The sequence below is a fragment of the Medicago truncatula genome, chromosome 8 (assembly GCF_003473485.1).
Source record: "Medicago truncatula cultivar Jemalong A17 chromosome 8, MtrunA17r5.0-ANR, whole genome shotgun sequence".
Lineage (NCBI taxonomy): Eukaryota > Viridiplantae > Streptophyta > Magnoliopsida > Fabales > Fabaceae > Medicago > Medicago truncatula.
In genome coordinates, this window is record NC_053049.1 from 25,629,241 (window position 1) to 25,646,740 (window position 17,500).

Sequence of the window (17,500 nt, forward strand, 5' to 3'; positions counted from 1 at the left end):
ACACAATTTAATCCATTGAGAACTATGATTGTAATTAATTTGCGATATGTATTTTGAAACGAATGGAATAGTATTTATTTGTGGTGAACATCAAATTTGTGACTAAGTCGCACAAAGAATTAACAAAATGGCTTCACCATGAAGCATTCTTGTACTCTTATCATGTCCAGTAAACTCATCTTCCTGTCTAGAATCAAATAAAATGGTTGATATTAGCTTCAAAAAGTTAATCATTTTGTTCTTTTTATCTTCCAGCTTGAGAACAACCACTTCACTTGACACTTTATCTCTGAATCAATCTATCCATCATGGCCAGAGTTTGGTTTCAGCTAAAGGAACTTTTGAAGTCGGTTTCTTCAGTCCCGGAAATTCTAGAGGAAGATATTTAGGTATGTGGTACAAAAATTTAACCCCTTTAACAGTTGTTTGGGTTGCCAACAGAGAAACACCACTGCACAATAATTTAGGAGTCTTGAAGCTCAATGAAAATGGTGTTCTTGAGATTCTCAATGGCAAAAACTACGCCATTTGGTCCTCGAATGCATCAAACAGACCGGCAAATAATTCAATATCTGCACAGCTATTGGACAATGGAAATCTTGTGTTGAAAAATTCGGCAAACAATATTTTGTGGCAGAGTTTTGACTATCCAAGTGATACATTTTTGCCAGGAATGAAGCTTGGATGGAACTTAGTAACCGGTCAAAACAAGTTCTATTCGTCGTGGAAAAGTTCAAATGATCCAGCTAAGGGAGATTATTCGGTAAATATTGACATTAGAGGATATCCTCAAATAGTTGTTATGAAGGGATCTGTGATAAGATTGAGAATAGGATCATGGAATGGTCAAACTTTTACCGGATATCCAATACAACCGTTAAAACAAAAGCAAAGATATGAATTTGTCATGACTGACAAAGAAGTGTATCATTGGTATGAACTCATTGATAGCTCTGGTGTGCAAATTTATGCACTCTCCCCTTTGGGAAATTTGCATGCTTTAGCTTGGACAAGTGAAACAAGCGATAGGATAGTGATCGAAACTGGCATGGAAGATTCGTGTGATAGTTATGCAATGTGTGGTGCTAATTCAGTATGCAATATGGACGAAAATGTTCCTAAATGTGAATGCTTAAAAGGTTATGTTCCTAAGTTTCCCGAACAGTGGAATATATCATATTGGTCTAGTGGTTGTGTTCCGAAAATTAAGTCTTTTTGTGATAACAATTCCACAATTGGCTTCTTGAAGTACAGAGAAATGAAATTGCCGGACACATCTTCATCAAGGTACAATAAAACCATGAGCCTGCTGGAATGTCAAAAAGCGTGCATGAAAAACTGTTCGTGTACGGCTTATACAAATGCGGATATCCGAAATGGAGGAAGTGGTTGTTTGCTTTGGATTGATGATCTGATTGACATGAGAACATTCTCTCAGTGGGGACAAGATCTCTATATCAAAGTCCCTTCTTCAGAATTGGGTAAATTTGATTTTTTTTCATCTACTCTTTGGTTATTCATTCGCATTTTCCTTTAGCTCTACATATATACTTCTTCTAAGAAACTTGCTATATACTTTATTTTAGTTGTAGAAATAGTTGATGATTGATCAATTGTTTATTGCATTTCTCAGATGATGTTAATGTTAATGGCAACAAAAACCAGAGGCAGCAGTTGATACGGATCACAGTTTCCGTGATAATTTCAGGATTCCTCACATGTGCTTGCATAATAATATCTATAAAGATAGGTAAACTTATGTATTGAAAAGTTTCAAAATTGATCTGGTATTTGTACGTATTCTAATATTTTAGTTTGCGAAAATAGACAGAAAGAAAATATTGACACTTGTGTTTGTAATAGTGATTAATTTCTTGATATTGTCATCTTGCATTTTCAGTGGCGCCGAGAGTATATCATCTAGCATCATTTCAATGGCGGAAAAAATATTTTAGGTTAAAGAAAGAAGAGCCTGATCTGCCAATATTTAGTTTTCCAATCATTGTTAAAGCAACTGGTAATTTTTCTAGCAGAAATAAACTTGGGGAAGGTGGATTTGGACCGGTTTATAAGGTAATATTGCCTTATTCCATTAACATGTTAATTTTTAAAAAGAATATGATTCATTAAATGTTTCAAATGATGGTTTTCAGGGTACCCTGATAGGCGGAAAAGAGGTAGCCATAAAACGGAACTCAAAAATGTCTGATCAAGGGTTGGAGGAATTTAAAAATGAAGTTTTGTTGATTGCAAAGCTTCAGCACCGTAATCTTGTGAAGCTTCTCGGTTGTTGTATTCACAGAGAGGAAAAATTGTTGATCTATGAATACATGCCCAATCGGAGCTTAGACTACTTCATCTTCGGTTTGTGCCTTTGTTGTTCGACTTTGCCCTAAAATATCTTTATCTTATTTTCATTAAAGCAATTTGTATGCTAAACATATAAGTGAAATTAACCAGATGAAACTAGAAGCAAACTCTTGGACTGGTCGAAGCGTTCCCATATTATTGCTGGCGTTGCTAGAGGACTTCTTTATCTTCACCAAGACTCCAGACTTAGAATAATTCACAGAGATTTAAAGTTAAGCAATATCTTACTAGATGCCCTAATGAATCCAAAAATCTCAGACTTTGGCCTAGCTCGGACATTTTGTGGAGATCAAGTTGAAGCCAAAACAAGGAAATTGGTTGGAACATAGTAAGTTACCATCTTTTTGTAGAGCGTATATACAGTCATTTTTTTCCCCTTTCATATCCTTATGCATCAACGCTTTCAGTGGCTACATGCCTCCAGAGTATGCCGTGCATGGTCGTTACTCCATGAAATCAGATGTGTTTAGTTTCGGAGTAATAGTATTGGAGATAATAAGCGGGAAAAAGATTAAGGTGTTTTATGATCCAGAACACTCTCTCAACCTTCTTGGCCATGTAAGTGCAATCAATTTACATTTACCTATTTGAATTGTGTCAAATCATAATAGATTCAAAGTAAGTGACTTCTAAAAATTTCATTTCCATAGGCATGGAGACTCTGGATTGAAAACATGGCAATGGATCTAGTTGATATGCACTTAATTGAAACAATCAATTATTCAGAACTCTTACGATATATGCATGTTGGGTTGTTGTGCGTACAAGAAAAACCGGGAGATAGACCAGACATGTCATCTGTAACTCTTATGTTGAATGGTGAGAAATTATTGTCTCAGCCAAAAGCTCCGGGATTTTATACTGGAAGGGGCTTACCTAAAACGATATCGCCAACTTCAAATGAGATGTCAATTACAACTTTTGAGGCCAGATAAAATGTGAAGTTTCAAACCAATTAATGTTTAGACTAATATAGCATCCAATGATTAATGCTGATTTGATACTTAAACATGTACAGAACTTGTTGTGAATACCTTTGTATAGGATATTAAAGGCCACAGTTTGTGTCTTCTTTATCACTGTGATGCAATTTTCTGTTCAAGAATATTATATCAAATTTTTAGTGATAGATTTTATTGATTGAATAATCTTACTCACGAAACTAGTTTATTTTATATGGTTCCACTTTATATTATAGGGTTTATAGTATTTTATCCTTTCCATATGTTGCACTAGAAATGAGATTGAAATTGTGTCCGAATGGTTGCTATCTGTTGGTAATTGATTCCGGTAATCCACTAGTTTATCAGAAACTCGGAAAATCTCTAGACCATAAAACTTACAAGAGATTCAATATATATGTAACACTGGTGTACAAAGTATATGAAGAATACTTTACACTTTATACTTACAGTGGATAACAACATAGAGAAGATAACTAGTTATATTTTTTAAGGTAAGATCTATGAGAAACTTGTTGCAAACACACGAGTTGTGCGAGCGTTATTCATGTTGACCAGTTATATAGTACATAGCATATACAGAAAAATTCACCAAGCATGGTTGTGAATAATACAAATTGAAGAGAAAAGGTATATTCATCATGAAATATAGCAAGCAAATGAGGTTAAGAGTTATGCGAACAAATAACATCATTTTGACACCGAAAATGCAGTAGTTGGGCCAAAGTAATAAGTAGAATAACATACGTGTCTGCAGTTATGCATTAATTGAGAACAGGTCGAATGATGTAGTAAAATTTGTATCAAGTTTCTAATGTTTTCTAAATTAAAAACTTGGTAAGAGAAGTTATATTAAGTCAATAGTAGTATTTCCACAAGCACAACTTACTGAGCTCGATAAATGAGGTAAATGATAACAAACTAGAAGATTGAACTGAACAACATGAACATGCTTACCAGAAATTTAATACCCTGATAGTGATCCAGAATCTAAACCGTGAGCCGGAAAAATACACAGAAAGGCTGGATTTTCCACAACATAGCTAGAGAGCCAGATAAATTTCACAGGGGATTTTATAAGCATCTTGTGTCATAAAATAAGCTTAAATAAGCCCTACATAAGCTATTTCAAACAGCCCCTACCTTATACAGAGTAGGCTTCAAACTATTTAATTATAAATGCACACAATCATCTGCATGAGTTAGCAACTGTAATTATATATTCACTTGAGAGGTAGGGTAACTGCTCCGACAATGAAGACCCAACATGAATGTTGTTTACCTATAGCTAATATTTTTAGATCCCTTTGAATCTACCAAAACCAAAGTTTCTCCATATGACAGTTTGGTTTAACCACATTTATGTCGCCATTGATAGGAAGATACATGATCCTTTGTTAGTAGTGCAACCTGATAGCGCAGTAATGATAACTTGTACTGCAAGTAATCCGTTTTCAAAGAGAGAATTGAGAAATCGAGAGAGAAGAAGAAATGAAGTATTGATTCTAAACTTGTTATTCTAATTAGCATTGAAAGTGTGTTTACATCATACTTATATACAAGCTTATGTACATTACTTGCTTATCAAGTAATCAATCAAAAGCTAACAAACTTTGATTAAAAGTAGCTAACAACCACTACAAGAAAAAATGATGACATGTCGCAAATGTGTACTTTGCGACAGTTTGGAGACAGAGGTCGCAGAGTATGTGTCGCAAAATGCTAAATTTCTTGGAGTGAACCATAACAAACTATATAAGTATTTTCTATCTTAACTAACTTCGAGTTTATCTCAACTTACTTGAATTAAAAACCAACAAAACCCATAAGTTTCTTATTGTTTTTATTATATAAAACTTATGAATAGCTTGATAGTGGCGTTTAGCCTGGGAAAGCAAAGTTGTTTCCCATGATGGGAAAATTTGCTTTTTACCTGCAGCTGGCAGTCCTGACCTGTTGTGATAAAAAATAATAATTAATTAAAACATATTAAAATGCGAAATAAATGACTTTGCATTCTAAGAGAACAAATGACTCGTCTGTTGTCACAATCCTAATCCAATTGCACACTGTTGAAACAAAAAATTAAGAGAAAATGGTTCTAATGAAAATGAAATATCTCATGGTTCAATGGTACAAAATGCTCAGCTCTTCTTCTCTGCATCTTTCTTATTGTTCCTCTTCCCTGCTTCTTCCTCCACCATATTTTATACAGTTCTGTAATCTCTGTCTTGCTCCGAGTTTGTTTATCCGTCACCGTGAATCCAATCGCAAATATTGTGGTCCTATTTTTGTGGTGATTTTTCAGATCTGTACATTTTCTTGTTGCTGTGATTTTTTAGATTTGAACTTTGAGCAAGAAAAATTGGTGAAGATGATGAAGATCCTTTGAAGAGATGAAGAAAACATGTAATATTAAATTGTCAATTTAATATCTCAATAATCTTGGTTTTTCTTGGGACAAATCTTAATCTAGGTTTAAATGAATGAGATTCAATTGAAAAAGGCAGCTTCTTTACAAAAATTATTTAGATAGCAGGCCGATGATAACAATAATGCATTAACCTTTGATCAGAAAGAACAAGTAAAAAAATACAGACGGTGAGGAAGCAATATTTGTGTGTGAATTGATGATTAAGCAAAAAGTGTTATTTAATTTAGGGTTAATTGTGTTTTACCCCTGTAATATAGATCATTTTCGGTTTTACCCCCTGTAAAATAATTTTTTTGGATTTCGTCCTTGTAATTTGAAGATTTTTGGTTTTGGACCTTCATAAATTTTGACTGTACAAAATCGAAGATATGACGGGGGGGTAAACCGAAATTTGCTCAAATTAACAGGAGGGTAAACTGAAATTTTCTCAAATTACAAGGGGGGTAAACCTAAATTTGCTCAAATTACAGCGGGTGAAATTTTTCATGAAGGTCCAAAACCAAAAAATCTTCAAATTATAAGGATGAAATTCAAAAAAAATAAAATTTACAGAGTGAAAACCGAAAATGACCTATATTACAGTGGGTAAAACACTATTAACCCTTTAATTTATATTTAATAAGTTAAGGTAATCGACTAAATTAGTCAGAGAGAATGTTTTTTTTTTCTTTTTTTCAAAAGAAACACTGTTACAAAAAGTGAACATCCAGTTGCCAATCTTTAATCTTACCTGTTGATTATTTTTATTATTATATCAATGGTTCAAATTCAACTTTCCTATGATCGAAAAATACTTTCAGGCTAAATGCCACCGCTTAGATATATAAAGAAAACTATAGAAATAGCATTTGGTTAAAAAACACCTGACTAAATAAGGACATGATCCAAAACCTAAATAGCAATTAATCAATTACCTAACTAAATTATTGTTATGTAAAGACAGCAAATCAACTTACAATTGCAATGTTAAAACCATAAAAAGAAAAAATAATTATATTTAAACATCCATATTCCTTAAGTGAGGTGTCACATGTCGACCATTATGGATGCCACGTCAGCGAAGACTAAATCAAAAGTGGCATTGAGAGCCAAAATTGTCAAAGATCCAATACATAGAGGACTGTTTTGTATTTTAATTAGTTAGGGGGCAACAAATCCCGATTGACCACAACCTTGGGAATTAATGAGAGCCACCTAGCATCTTTCAAGTTGCCAAAGTTGTCCCTTCTCTACAAACATTAAGTTGGCCACACGTTACTTCGGAAAAAAATTGGTGTTACTTTGTCGGGCCGTTTGTACTTGCCTTATCCTTAGCATTTTGTTTGCATTTAATTAGTAGATTAGTATATGTTTTCTGAAATGCTTTGCAGATATAAGTAGGTTGGAAAAGTGTCAAATCTTGCATCAAATATAGTCAATGATGGCTTATGGAAACGGACTAGAACCATCCCTATAACTCATGCATTTTCATTCTACAAAGAAGAAATTAATATGACAAATCAATCATCTATGAAGTTGTAGAATTTTATTAAAAATGGTCTTCTTAATTTATACGGTTAGAGGCTACAATATGACAAACATGTCACATTTAACATTTATCCCACATCAGTCCATCATGTAATCCATTTGGGTTGGTCTGGTGGTGTTGTGTTGTAACTTTGGAGCATTCTCCTATCATATTAACTTACAAACGGAGTAACATATATATGATATGATTGTAGATGACTACATATTGCGTCATAAACTCGAACCTGAAAACCAACTTGCCTATTCAATCAATAAATTTGGACGCAACTTGGCTTTCCCTTTCTTTGTAATGTGGTTGAGATTGAAAAAGACCGACGCTGACTTCTTAAATGTCATTTCTATTTAATATGGTCTCTAACTGGGTAAGGAAATTTTGGTCACAGCAATAAATGATTCAATAATTTGAACCTATCACATTATTGTTTCAATTCTAATCCAGGTCCACTCTCTTTCTTCTATAACAAGAAACAGCACATTTGCACCACCTTGTCTATCTACTTGAGTACAGAAAAGTTGCTACGAATTAAAATATAAAAAAATGACTGATACCATCAAAGTGTTATTTCGTTTGTTCATTTTAATCTTCTACATGAGAATTAGCACTTCACTTGATAGTTTAGCCGTCAATCAATCTATCCGAGACGGCCAGACATTAGTTTCGGCTAATGGGACTTTTGAAATAGGTTTCTTTAGTCCTGGAAATTCAAAAGGTCGGTATTTGGGTATGTGGTACAAGAATTTAACACCTTTAACAGCCGTATGGGTGGCTAACAGGGAAACACCGGTGCACAATAACTCAGGAGTCTTAAAACTCAATGAAAATGGTGTTCTTGTTATTCTCAGTGGCGCAAACAGCACTGTTTGGTCGTCCAAGATATCAGAGACAGTCTTCGTCAATAATTCAATAAATGCACAGCTCTTGGACACGGGAAATCTTGTGTTGAAAAATGGGAAGGACTACATTTTGTGGCAGAGTTTTGATTATCCGTGTGATACATTACTGCCGGGAATGAAGCTTGGATGGAACTTAGTAACTGGTCTAAACAAGATTCAATCATCGTGGAAAAGTACAGATGATCCAGCAAAGGGAGAATATTCTAGTGGTGTTGACCTCCGAGGATATCCCCAAGTAGTTATAATGAAGGGGTCCGCCATAAAATTGAGAGTAGGATCGTGGAACGGTCGCTCTTTTACGGGATATCCAACACAACCATTAAAAAAGAAGCAAATATTTGAATTTGTCATAACTGACAAAGAAGTGTATCATCGATATGAAGTCGTTGATAGATCAATGATTTGCGTATATAGACTGTCCCTTACAGGAAATTTGCAGGCTTTATGTTGGACAAGTCATTCAAGCTCAAGGATAGTTATCTACACCGACGCGGAAGATTCATGTGATAATTATGCAATGTGTGGTGCTAATTCTATATGCAATATGGATGGCAATGTGCCGAAATGTGAATGCCTGAAAAGTTATGTTCCTAAGTTTCCTGAACAATGGAATATATCATATTGGTCTGGTGGTTGTGTTCCGAAAATTGAATTAGTTTGCGGAAACAACAACACAAGTGCCTTCTTGAGGTACAGCGAAATGAAATTGCCAGACACTTCTTCATCGTTGTATAATAAGACTATGAACCTTGTGGAATGTCAAAAAGTGTGTATGAAAAATTGTTCATGTACCAGTTATGCAAATATGGATATCCGAAAAGGCGGTAGTGGCTGTCTTCTTTGGTTTGGTGATCTGGTTGATATGAGAGTAATCTCCCAATGGGGGCAAGATCTCTATATCAAAGTCCCTTCTTCAGAACTAGGTACAAATTTTATTGACTAGTTGTACAAAAATCTCTATACTAGTTGTACAAATTTTATTGTCTTCATGTACCAATGTTTTGTATTTGATGATTAATTATAATCATGCTTTGTTTCTTTCAGATTACTTTAGTGTTGAAGTTCCTGGAAGCACAAAAAAGCGGCTGATGCGGATCACAGTTGGCCTAATTACTATTGGATTTTTCACATGTGCCTGAATAATAATATTATAGGGAGAGGTAAATTTTGAATTCGATACAGTAACAATTAAAATAGTATATGCAAGCATCTATATTTAAGTTTTTTGAAAATTCTGGTTTACATTCAAAAGCCTAAACTTGTTTGTTGTAGTAATGAATTTCTTGATGTTGTCATGTTGCACATTTCAGTGGCACCAAGGTTATATCGTCGTGCACCATTTCAGAAACGGCAAGTATATTCTAGATTAATAAAGGAAGACATGGATCTACCGATATTTGCTTTTTCAATCCTTGTTAAAGCCACTAATAACTTTTCTAGCACAAGTAAACTTGGGGAAGGTGGATTTGGACCAGTGTATAAGGTAATATAGCCATATTCAATGAAGACCTTAACCTTTTTCAATAAATTATTGTCGTAAATTATAATATGCAGGGAAGACTCGTAGACGGGAAGGAGGTAGCCATAAAACGGCACTCAAAGGTGTCAGATCAAGGATTGGAGGAGTTTAAAAATGAAGTTGTGTTGATTGCGAAACTTCAACACCGTAATCTTGTGAAGCTTCTTGGTTGCTGCATTCATAAAGAGGAAATGTTATTGATATATGAATACATGCCCAACAAAAGCTTAGACTACTTCATCTTTGGTTTGTGCCTTTGATATTTAACTTTACATTAAAACATTTTTATATAGTTATTTACTAAATAAAAAAACCTATAGATAAATAAAGCAAATTGTAAGCTAAACAGTTTTGTGGAATTAACTAGATGAAACCAGAAGCAAGCTCTTGGGCTGGACGCACCGTTCCCACATTATTGCTGGCATTGCTAGAGGACTTCTTTATCTTCACCAAGACTCTAGACTCAGAATTATTCATCGAGACTTGAAAACCAGCAATATCCTATTAGATGCCCATATGATTCCAAAAATCTCAGATTTTGGGCTTGGCTCGAACATTTGGGGGAGATCAAGTTGAAGCCAAAACAAAAAAAAATGGTTGGAACATAGTAAGTTATCTTCTTTTACTTAGAGATTAGCTTGTGCGTAATCAATTTTTTTTGTTCTAATTACTCTCCAATCAATACTTTCAGCGGTTACATGCCTCCAGAGTATGCAGTGCATGGTCGTTACTCCATGAAATCTGACGTGTTTAGTTTTGGCGTAATAATATTGGAGATAATCAGTGGGAATAAAATCAAGGGGTTTTACGACTCAGAAAACTCTCTCAACCTCCTTGGACATGTAAGTAGAATTGTTGTAATTACTTATTTGAATTGTGTGATATCATGAATCATGATAGATTCAAAGTTTCTAACTACATCAAATTTAATGGCTACAGGCTTGGAGACTCTGGATTGAAAACATGCCACTGGAACTACTAGATACACATTTATTTGAGATGTGCATTTCTTCTGAAGTCATAAGAAGCATACATGTTGGGTTGTTATGCGTACAACAAAAACCCGAAGATAGGCCGGACATGTCGTCTGTCATTCTTATGTTGAACGGTGAGAAATTATTGCCTCAGCCGAAGGCTCCTGGATTTTATTCTGGAAAGAGTTCACTCGAAGCCACGTCTCTATCCTCAAATCAGATGTCACTTACAATTTTTGAGGCAAGATAGATTATGAAGAATCAAACCAATAAAATCTGTATTCTGATATAGCTTCCAAATTTATAGAGTGAACCTGTAAATGTATATGTAGCTTCCTTTTGATATGAATCGTTCATATCTCCTTTGATAAATTATTACAAACTTGTTTATTGATTCAAATTATAATTTTCTTCTCTTTACACAACTTCATGAAGATGGTAATTTCTAAGCAAAAAAATTCAGTTATTAACCATAATATATTGATCTTTTGCAATTTCAGCACACATATATAATGTTTTAGTTTATATTGGATTTCATTTACTATTCTTTTATAGAGAAACTATTGTAATAAAACTAAATCTGATTTCCTCAAAAGTAAAACAAAATCTGATGTGTACAAATAAGAACCGTGAAGATTGGTCAAATATGTTGGAAAAATATTCATAAATTTGTTTTGTGTGTCATTGAACTTTTCACCAAATCACCACATCCTAATACTTCATATCCACCATGCTTCTAATGTGTAATAAACATGTATTTTGTTTACTTAACATAACACATCTTTAATTCTTCATTGTCGCTTGCCACCAAAAACAAAAAATGAATGAATTTGACATAATAGAGGTTAAATGAAGAAATTCACATTAAAGAGAATGACATTCAAAAACAAAATTATAAAAATAATAATAATAATAATTAAACAAATAACATCCAAAAACTAAAAAAACAATTCTTTATGATATGACTTTCGGAGTTTCTAATTGAGTTTGATCATCATATTATACTAAGATAATCCACACAGTTGGGTTTGACACCAGATCTTCACCCTAAACATTAAGGTATTAGGTATATCGGTCATATCATTTATATATTGCTCAATATTTGCTCTTGCATCCAATGTGAAATTTTAACTCACTTGACACATCAACATTTCTCCCGAAAGTTTGAAATTCTTCGCATCCGCGATCTACCACCTAGAACCACTCCTCCTTCCCTACAAAATCAAACTGGGATATGATTTCATCACTGGAACATTTCTGTGGGATTAATCCATTGGACAAAGAGCAACCACACAATAAGAATGATACAACATTTTCACCTAATATTCTAAGGATGACAAAATTATCGTCCGTGCATGACTCATATATCCATACTAGTCGCTTAGATAAAAGAATAGTTTTTGATAAATAAAGAAAACTATAGAAATAGTATTTAGTTACAAAAAAACATGAATTTTGGTTTTTTACCAAGTTTTAACAAACTAAAAATAACTCCCAAAAAAAATAATAACTTAAACTAGAGACGGGAAAGAAAGAAGAAGAAAAAAAAAAAGAAAATTACTCCGAGGTAGACAAACCTAAGGCAAATTTCATTCAAATTAAACTTAAACTCGCAGACACTTTACGTGTAAATCGCACCCCCTTGATGTGTCTTTGGATTATGGTAAAAAAAAAAAAAAAAAAAAAAAATTGAACTTGAATAGTAAATGTAGCTCAATTGATAAGCTATATGAAGTGGGGTTTGAATTTGGATTCTCCACTTCTTCATACTTAATTGAAGTGCGTAACTTTAATCACTAAACTACTTGACCAAAAATGTAAATAAAATTAAACTTGAATAAACCAATGGTATAACTAAAAAATTTAGAGACAAAGGTTCCAATAACAAATAATTCTTGGTCACGTTTTACTTACCTCTAGTTGAACTCTAAATTATGAATAACTCAACTGGTTTGACTTAAGAGTTAAAGGATTATGTTCAAGTCGAGTGACTTTAATAGATATACACATATTAGAGTATAAAGTTATGTTATATATACGATATGTTGCCTATGATGCATTGAGTTCAAATCTCTATCGTCATTTTTTTTAATTTCTTATGTGATTTTGTTAATAAAATTATATAAAAAACATTCAAGGGGGATTAAACCGGTGCAACCCTAGCTTAGAGATTAAAAGTATTCCTAACCACACCAAGGCAACAGCACTAAAATAGTTTTAACTTGCTTTTAATTTTTATATCTCACCTATATTTTGTGTGGATAACATTTTTTTTTTTTTTAATTTCAATTCAAAATTTATGTGTAACATAATAGAAATTACATAATATTTATGTTATAATATCTTTATCACCGGTTTAAATTATGTTTTATATACAAATAATTAATAGTCAATCGAATTAACTAATAAAAAAAAATTAAATTTCCATTCATAAAATTATTTCTGACTCCGCCATTGGTTTCAATCTGAACGAAAGGAAAACAAATTCTAACAACCAATTACTAAATATATATATATAAAAAAAAACCTTCATCTAAAAAACACAAGGTTAAAACAAAACAAAGTAGACAAAAGCTATAAATTTTAACTTGTTAAAGTCAACTCAACCTTTTAAGGAGAAAAGTCACTTCTACATTTATTACCAACTAACATCATGACGAACATTTCGTCTTTCCTCTTTTATACATGAGTTATGCTATGAATAGGGAAAATTATTTGTAATTCGTACGTAAAAAAATGTTTCTTTTTAAAGTTTCAATCCATTGAATAGGGAAACGTTATGGTGCATAAGCCATTTCCTTATGCACCGTGCATAAACACTTTACAACCATTGTATTTACATAAGAAAAGGCAGTATAAAAACAACTTCAAACAAAAAAAAGTCATAAACCAACGCTCTTTCTCTCTCAAAGTCTGAAACTTAGAGAGAGATGCTCTGCAAAAGAATTTCTTCTCCGACCTCCTCTTCAAGCGCCGGCGCGGTGTCTGCCGGCCCAACAGGGAGGCAGCGCCGCGCTGGAGATAGCAAAAATCTCTGTTTTCAAAAAAAAATTCAAGAATCCGACATCCATTTTCTTTTTAAACTCAAATCAACCTTTAAAATTTTCGAAAAGCAAACACATATATGCCTAGATCTAGCTTCAAAGATTCGGAAAAAAAAGACACGGAAGAGAAGAATTTGAAATTGATAGAAGAGAAGATAAGAATTCGAAATTTGTAGTGTGTTATGATTCTGATGATTGTTTGCTGGAAAAGTGTTTGATGGATTTGTAGTGAAAGCTCCAAAAATGAATTGCTGAAACCATTCCCACAGCAAAAATTTCTGGAAACCATTCCCACAACAAAATGGTTTTGGAGTACAACACATAGAAACCATTTTCACAGCAAAATGGTTTTGGACTACAACTCACATAAACCATTTCTTTCCTCCTCCAATTGTGTCAGTCCAAAACTGAATGATGTCAATGGCTCTAGGTCCTTAGTTTTTTTACCTGCTGGAAACCATTAAGTACATCTAATGGTTTTGGAGTACAAGTCACAGAAACCACTTCCACAGCAAAATGTTTTGGCATAATTTTATACAAAACATACTATAATAAGGATATTTGTGACTGTCATTGAACCAAATCAACACTCTGAAATCATTATTGAACTAAAATGATGATTTCCACGGTTGTAGTGTTGTTTCGTTTGGTTTCGCTTGAAGGTGTAGGGAAGCAATTATATTTCAAATGGGATTTATGCATGGTGCATAAGGATTTCCTTATGCACCATAACCATTCCCGATTGAATACACAATTTTCAAGATTTTTTTTTTCTTTGGACAGACTGGGTAGTATCATGGGCTAATTCTGAGATAATTATAAATAATTGGTAAAATGATGAATTAATTGGTAAAATGTAACGGTATAATTATAAATTTTGATTTGATAAAGAATAATTGGTAAGCGAATGGAAAAATTAAGGGTATAATGATAAAGATTGTCGACTAGGATTGATGAAGTTTGTTTCGCTAACTAATTCTTCTTAATTCATTACTTTTTTCAAGATTTGGTAAATTAAGGGTATAATGAGAATTGAAAATTTTGATATGTGAAGATGATAAAAATGTTTCAAGTTTATTGAAGATGATTTTGATTGTTGGGATAAGCTTCTAATGTATTGTAAATACCAGGTGAAACCTGAAAACAAGGTAAAAGATAGAGTAGAGAGGTCTGAGATTAAAGAAAAAAAAGGGAAAAGTGATTATTGAACCATAAAATGTTTATTGATTGATTAATTCTCAATACAATGTGTCTCTTATATACACAAATGCAAAACATACCAAACTTTTCTAACAAACTATAACTAATTAACTAATTATGGTTACTTGACTAACAAGTAAACTCTATGATCAAGTAAGTCTCTAACTAACTCCCATCATAACCAACTAAATTAACTGATTATGGTTTCTTGACTAACAAGTAAACCCTATGATCTAGTAAGTCTCTAACTAATTCCATCTTAACCAACTAACTACTCACTAATTTATAGTATATACATCATAAACGTATACACTAGATTAGTGAACCAACACATCCTCAATGATGATCCTATAAGGTTGATCCTATGTGCTGACCTTCTGGGACACATGATCCTCTAGACAGATAATCTTCTTGACAACTAATTAATATGAATTATTTCAAGTCCAAATATTGATTTGTTTGAATTTATTGATTATTGATTTTGATGAAGGTGGTTTTAAGATCGATGGGTTTATCGATGGAGAAGACGAACAAAATAGATGAAAATGGTTGATTATTTTTTTTTCCATAATGGATGAAGATGATGTTGATATTTTTTTCCATAAATGTTTATTATTTTAAAAATTTAGCAAAATTGATAATGACATGGATAGTAAATAGGTTACAGTAGCAAAATTAACTTCAAATTTGGATGGAGAGCACTAGGGATGTCAATTGGTATCTATGGGTACGGGTAGTAGTATGATATCCGTCCCTGCCTCGTTGGATAATTATGGTATCCGTGTCCGTCCCCGTATTCGTGCGGGTAGTTCTATACAGATAATCCACGGGTATTTAGATACGCACAGATATTCGCGGGTACCCATGGATTTTTGAATTAATTTTTTTGTATACAAAGAAAAATACATTTTTTAATTACGTATAAACTTCAACTTTTTTTTTTTTGAGCAAAAACTTCAACTTTAAAAGATCCATACATAACATATTCCATTCAAATTTTATAATCCATATCATAATCCAACAAAAATCATGATTCTTACATAATACCAAGAAAATTCATCATACCATAATGCATATGATTCTTAGATAATCCATACAAATTCTTGAAGTAAAATAAAAGAATAAAAACAACCATTATCCAAAAAGCATAAAAACCTCCAAATAAAAGCTAGAAAAGACTAAAATCTAAATAAACATCCAAATATTCATATGCATTCTAAGCAATTTTTTATATACACATGGATATTTTAGTAATTTACTTAATTTATTAACGAGTACGGATACCCGCAGACACAGATATCATCAAATACGTGTCAATAAAATAACGGATAATTAAATTCCCGGTTGTTATATCCACAGGTACCCGTTTAGCTACCCGCATCCGTGCCTATGACGGATTTTATCCGTGGATATCCGCAGGCATGTATTTTTTTGCCACCTCTAGAGAGAACCAATAGTCGAGAAAAATTAAAACTAAGGGTCCAAAAGGCTGAATTTTAACATAGAACGACCAAACTTAAATTGACTTCATGGAGCATTGATAAATTTAACAAAGAGATTTTATTGAGCCCTTAGCAAAGCAAAGGAGCCAAATCAATAAAATCTTTGAAAAAAAACCTTAAAAAAAGTCATTTTTCTACTCCAAGATGGAAACCCCAACATAGTGGTTGTTTAATTATAGCTTATACTTCATCCGTCTCTATATATAAGCACCAATATTATTTTATTTTTGTTCCTAAATGTAAACCTAGTTTCAAATTACTAAATACTTTTATTTTTTTTCTTAAACATACCTCTAATTAATACTACTAACTTGGTTTGAAATATGAAAAGTCAAATTTAATACACATACAAACAAAGGACAATTTAGTAATATTAACACAATTAATTACGGTAACAACTTTTCTTAAGAAATATGAAAAATGCAAAAGGTGTTTATATATTTAATGTCAAGTAAATTTATATATTTAATTATTTAAAATATATTTAAATTTTGAATTAATATTTTCTTTTTAATATATATCCGTGGGTCTTGCTTCTCTAGCAAGTTTCTTTGTTAAAAAAAGAAAAAAATAATAATTAAAAAGAAAAAAAGAAATATTTGTACTCTAAAAATGGAAACCAAACTTTACCATTTGTTTCATTTCCCGCGAACTCTAATGAACTAGAGAGAGAGTCTTCACTTCATCTTCTCTGTTCTGCTTATTTCTTTCCTTTCTTTTGCTTCTCTTTTCGTGGTTTTTGTTGCTTTTCGCGCCGTTTCTTGATTCCGATTTCGTCACCTTTTGTGCTAAGTTCACAATTTATTCTCTTGTTTGCTATGATTTCACTGTTCTGATTATGTTTCATGTTGATTTCGTTAATTTCAGTGGTGCTCATGTTTCCAATTTTCTGGATTCTGATTTCGTTGCCTTTTGTGCTAAGTTCGCAATTTCTAGTCTCATTCATGATGATTTCACTGTTCTGGTTATGTTCATGTTGATTTCGTTTAGTTCCATGGTGCACATGTTCCTTGATTTGGTTTTAGTTTCTTGTGATTCAAAAAATTTCATCAAGAATGCACTTTTCTTTTTTTC

The 17,500-nt window shown here is 32.7% G+C and overlaps 1 protein-coding gene and 1 pseudogene across 2 annotated transcripts; both read left to right on the forward strand.

The window, feature by feature from the left end:
- Nucleotides 1–59: 59 nt before the first annotated feature.
- On the forward strand, nucleotides 60–3,446 carry LOC25502611 (G-type lectin S-receptor-like serine/threonine-protein kinase At4g27290). Of its 2 annotated transcripts, XM_039829339.1 has the most exons (7): nucleotides 95–1,481; nucleotides 1,634–1,750; nucleotides 1,901–2,073; nucleotides 2,154–2,364; nucleotides 2,461–2,698; nucleotides 2,778–2,928; nucleotides 3,021–3,446. In XM_039829339.1, the coding sequence occupies exons 1-7, from the start codon at nucleotides 203–205 to the stop codon at nucleotides 3,303–3,305; spliced, it is 2,454 nt and encodes an 817-aa protein (XP_039685273.1). In that variant the 5' UTR covers nucleotides 95–202; the 3' UTR covers nucleotides 3,306–3,446. The 2 variants fall into 2 exon arrangements, with proteins under 2 accessions (XP_039685274.1, XP_039685273.1); XM_039829340.1 differs by lacking the exon at nucleotides 3,021–3,446 and having other exon boundaries at nucleotides 60–1,481; nucleotides 2,795–2,929.
- Nucleotides 3,447–7,774: 4,328 nt separating this feature from the next.
- LOC25502612 (G-type lectin S-receptor-like serine/threonine-protein kinase At4g27290) lies at nucleotides 7,775–10,955 on the forward strand (annotated as a pseudogene).
- The last annotated feature ends 6,545 nt before the right edge of the window (nucleotides 10,956–17,500 follow it).

Coding starts and splice junctions, on each gene's coding strand:
- LOC25502611 (XM_039829339.1), top strand. CDS start 203: ATGGTTGATATTAGCTTCAAAAAGTTAATCATTTTGTTCTTTTTATCT. Junction 2,365..2,460: donor CTTAGACTACTTCATCTTCG/GTTTGTGCCTTT, acceptor GAAATTAACCAG/ATGAAACTAGAAGCAAACTC. Junction 2,929..3,020: donor CTCTCAACCTTCTTGGCCAT/GTAAGTGCAATC, acceptor TCATTTCCATAG/GCATGGAGACTCTGGATTGA.